This window comes from Cebus imitator, unplaced genomic scaffold (assembly GCF_001604975.1).
Source record: "Cebus imitator isolate Cc_AM_T3 unplaced genomic scaffold, Cebus_imitator-1.0 Scaffold258, whole genome shotgun sequence".
NCBI classification, from domain to species: Eukaryota; Metazoa; Chordata; class Mammalia; order Primates; family Cebidae; genus Cebus; species Cebus imitator.
In genome coordinates this window covers 18,778-23,092 of record NW_016107573.1, presented here as the reverse complement: position 1 = coordinate 23,092, position 4,315 = coordinate 18,778, and the positions used below count along the sequence as shown (strand labels likewise).

General features: G+C 48.5%; 1 protein-coding gene and 1 long non-coding RNA gene across 2 annotated transcripts in view; one reads left to right on the top strand and one right to left on the bottom strand.

The window, feature by feature from the left end:
- The window catches only part of LOC119467073, a 39,712-nt gene extending 38,226 nt beyond the window's left edge, over nucleotides 1–1,486 (bottom strand). The window contains exon 1 of the long non-coding RNA XR_005195597.1: nucleotides 1,424–1,486. This is a non-coding gene — a long non-coding RNA (uncharacterized LOC119467073). The remainder of the gene's footprint in view (nucleotides 1–1,423) is intronic.
- An 82-nt stretch (nucleotides 1,487–1,568) lies between these two features.
- Nucleotides 1,569–4,315, top strand: part of XBP1 (X-box binding protein 1) — a 5,963-nt gene continuing 3,216 nt past the window's right edge. Inside the window, 2 exon segments of the mRNA XM_017499463.1 lie at nucleotides 1,569–1,859; nucleotides 3,000–3,096. Of these exon segments, the coding sequence (XP_017354952.1) occupies nucleotides 1,633–1,859; nucleotides 3,000–3,096 (324 nt within the window). The 5' untranslated portion in view covers nucleotides 1,569–1,632.

The window sequence follows — 4,315 nt, the reverse complement described above, 5'->3', positions numbered from 1 at the left end:
TTTTTTAGATTGAATCTTGCTCTGTCACCCAGCCTAGAGTGCAGCAGCTCAATCTCGACTTACTGCAACCTCCGCCATCCAGTTCAAGCAATTCTCATGCCTCAGCCTCTCCAGTAGCTGGGACTACAGACATGCAGCACTATGCCCAGCTAATTTTTGTCTTTTAGTAGAGACGGGGTTTCACCATGTTGGCCAGGCTGGTCTATAAATCCTGACCTTAGGTGATCTGCCCGCCTCAGCCTCCCAAAGTACTGGGATTACAGGTGTAAGACCGCACTTTGATAAAGACAAAGAACTTTGTATTTTATATATTTTATAGCTCTCATCACAGGTGTCTAGTAAATGTTTTAAAACACTGATGGCACCTGATGCAAGAATTATCAGACTTATCTCACTAAGAGGAAATGAAACTGCTCAAGGGTTTGGACTCACATGTTCAAGACTTCGTGGACAGCAATCCGCAGTGGGTCAAATTATTGTTTTTAGTATGACTTAAAGTGTTTCTCAAAAATATAAAAGTCTTGAAAACAAGCTGGGGAAGTGAATTTCAAAATCCCATTAACTAAGACTAAAGTGCAATCCATCAACCTTTTTTCCTCATCCCACACCTTACGCTTTCTCTACTCAGTTACTCACTACGCCCTGCTGGACTAAAAGGGTCCTCCAGCACTTTCTTTTTTACACAGTGCAAGACATTCTCTTGGCGTTAATAAATGTTTACTTAATAAATAAAAGAGGCTGGGTGCTGTGGCTCATACCTGCAATCCCGGGACTTTGGGAGGCCAAGGCAGGAGGATCGCTTGAGCCCAGGAATTCCAGCCTAGGCAACGTAGCGAAACCCAGTCTCGAAAGGAAAAAAAAAAAAGCATCAAAAAATAAAGGTAAAAGATGGCATGACATGACCCGACTTTTCTAAAAGCCTCTTACAGCTTTCCAAGGTCTTTTAATATGAAGCTGTAGGTCTCAACTAGAAGACACCTCCGAAGACTTCTCCCAAACATTTCAGAGGCAGGAATGAGTTTCCCCACATCTGAAGGCACATCAGAACCCAGGTAGCCACGCCCGGCCTCTTTTTCTTTCTTTGAGACGGAGTCTCGCTCTGTCTCCCAGGCTGGAGTGCAGTGGCGCGATCTCGGCTCACTGAAACCTCCGTCCAGGCTTTTTTCCAACCCAAAGGCGGGACTGCGCTCTATCTCGACTTTCGGCTCCACTCGGAGCCCGAAGTGGCGCACGAGATAAGATGTCCGGCTGAGGTAATTCTGTCAGTCCCGGTAAAAATTCGTCAGTCTGGGAATCTCTCGGTTTGGAATTAAATTCTGTCACTCCGAATGGAAATAAGTCCGCTTAGGCGGGGAGAATCCGTTTGTGGAAGACACTCCGCAACGCTCCGCCGGTCACCCCAGAGGAAAAGGACCCCAAATACCTTTGGCCCGGGACTGCAGCTGCCACGCCGGACTCCCTAGTCACGCCCCCGACACGCCCCCGCGGACAGGTCAGACCAATGGACGCCGAGCTCTGCCGCGCGTCATGCGACGCTGGCCAATGGCGTAGGGCCACGACCGTAGAAAGGCCGAGCGCTGCGGGGCTGGCCGCTGGGCGGCGGCGGCGGCGCGTGGTGCGTAGTTTTGAGCTATGGTGATGGTGGCAGCCGCGCCGAGCCCGGCCGACCGGGCCCCTAAAGTACTGCTTCTGTCGGGGCAGCCCGCCTCCGCCGCCGGAGCCCCAGCCGGCCAGGCCCTGCCGCTCATGGTGCCGGCCCAGAGAGCGGCCAGCCTGGAGGCAGCGAGCGGGGGACCGCCCCAGGCGCGCAAGCGACAGCGCCTCACGCACCTGAGCCCCGAGGAGAAGGCGCTGAGGAGGTGGGCGAGGGGCCGGGATCTGGGGTCAGGTCTGAGGCCGGGACTAGCGGCAGGGGTCGGGACTGGGACTGGGGCTGGGGCTGGGGCTAGGGCTGGGAGCGGGGACCCACCACTGGCCGCTCCGCAGGGCTCCGGCGCCTTTGGCCTGGCAGGTTGGTGCCAGCGTGTCGCGGGGCGGGTCAGGAACCCCGGAGTGACCGGATCCGCCACGCCGGGAACCCAGGGCGGCCCAGGCCTCTTTTCTGCACTTTTTAACTCTCTAGTTAGAGATGACTTGAGCTGGGGATGCGGGCACTGTCTTCCAAGCCCTCTTGCTGTGTGGCCGCAGACCCGTGGCTCAGCCTCTCTAAACTCGGGCTGTGACATGAAGCCGAACAATCTGTTTGGTTTACTACGATTTGTGAAGAGGCACGGAGCTGAAATAACGGCTGTTGAAAGGGCTGGGAGCTCTGGGAGGCTCACTGGTCTAGCCCAGTGTCTGCATTCTTACAATGGAACCTATTTCATGAGGTCTTTGGGTAGATTGAGACTTGCATAAAATGTACCTAGCATTTAGTTGTCCGTAAATGTTCACTCTTCTGTGATCATTATGCCTTTTGTGATTTATGAAGTGTCTCCTCTGAGTTCAATTAATTCTTAAAAAAAATAAAAAACGAAGTGTCTCCTCCAACAGACACAGGCCCATCATCAGAGCACTGCCTAGGATCCCAAAACTAGAGATCAGGGAATGGCATCAGCCTCTCCCTTTTCTAAATTGGGCTTGGGGACGGAGGGTTGATGTCATAGGAAGATTGCAGCCTTCACTAGATTATTGAGGTCAGGTTGGATCCTGTTGAGAGTTGGAGACAGGAAGCAGCGGGGGAGTAGATGGGGAAAGAGGAAAGTTCTTTATGATGCAAGATGAATAGTGTGTGTGTCCAGCCCTAGTGCTGTGACGGGGAGGAGTCTGAGGTGGGCGGATGATGCAATATGGGAGAGAATAAAGCAGGTCTTCGAGCTAGATTGACAGAAGACTGTATTTTATCATTAGTTTATCTTATACTGTAAATAAAAATGAAAGCACCAGCTGGTCAAGTTTTCAAATAAAGACATAAATAAGGTTTGAAATGACTCAGTGTGGTATGTTCCTTCTCTTCTCAGGAAACTGAAAAACAGAGTAGCGGCTCAGACTGCCAGAGACCGAAAGAAAGCTCGAATGAGTGAGCTGGAACAGCAAGTGGTAGATTTAGAAGAAGAGGTAAAACTACTTAAAGTCAAACTCTTATCCGTTGTATACCCTTCCTTGGTGAATGTTCTGATATTTGCTTCTCATCCCAAGTTGTTTCAGCCCCTGTTAGAGTACAATTGAATATTGATTAAAAGCTAAACTAGACCAGGCATGGTGGCTCAGGCCTGTAATCCCAGCACTTTGGGAGGCCAAGATAGGCAGATCACTTAAGGCCAGCAGTTTGAGACCAGCCTGGCCAACATGGTAAAACCCTGTCTCTACCCAAAAATATACAAAAAAAAAAAAAATTAGCCACGCATGGTGGTGCTTGCCTGTAGTCCCAGCTACTAGGGAGGTTGAGGTGGGAGAATTGTTTGAACCTGGGAGAGGGAGGTTGCAGTGAGCTGAAATCGCACCACTGCACTCCATTGTGGGCAACAGAGTGAGACTGTTGTCTCAAGAAAAAAAAAGTTGGTCAGGCACAGTGGTGGCTCATGCCTGTAATCCCAGCACTTTGGGAGGCCAAGGTGGGTAGATTACTTGAGACCACGAGTTCAAGACCGACCTGACCAACATGGTGAAACCCATCTGTACTAAAAATACAAAAATTAGCCAGATGTCATAGCAGGCACTTGTAATCCCAGCTGCTCAGGAAGCTGAGGCATGCGAATCACTTGAACCCAGGAGGCAGAGGTTGCAGTGAACTGAGATTGCGCCACTGCACTCCGGCCTGGGCAACAGGGTGAAACCCTGTCTAAAAGAAAGAAAGAAAAGTTAAACTAATCTAAGTTAGGATAGATAGGTAGTTGGTGAAGTGGTGAAGCTTGTTGAGGGCAGAAGTGATTGACTTTGTGGCCTTTGGTGTTAGATGTATCTCAGAGTTGATGGATTCAACAATGTTTAGTGAGTTTGTAGTAAGAAATTAGAAAGGGCTAATAGGAAATAATTGCTTAAACTTTACATCCTTCCTTGGCATGGCCAAAAATTCACAATTACACATCTTGAATACATAGAGATTATTTACATTTTTTTAACCCCTTGGTCAGTTTGCATATATTGTTCTTTTTAAAGTTTTAATCATTAGTTGGTTCTTCTAAGAATCATGAGTCTTTCAGGAACGGGTTTTTTTTAAAACTTATTTTGGATTCACAATCACCACTATCACTGTTAATACCTGCCAGTTCAAGATAGTTATTTTTTTATTTCTTTTTTTTTTTTTTTTTTTTTTTTTTTTTTTTTTTTTTTTTTT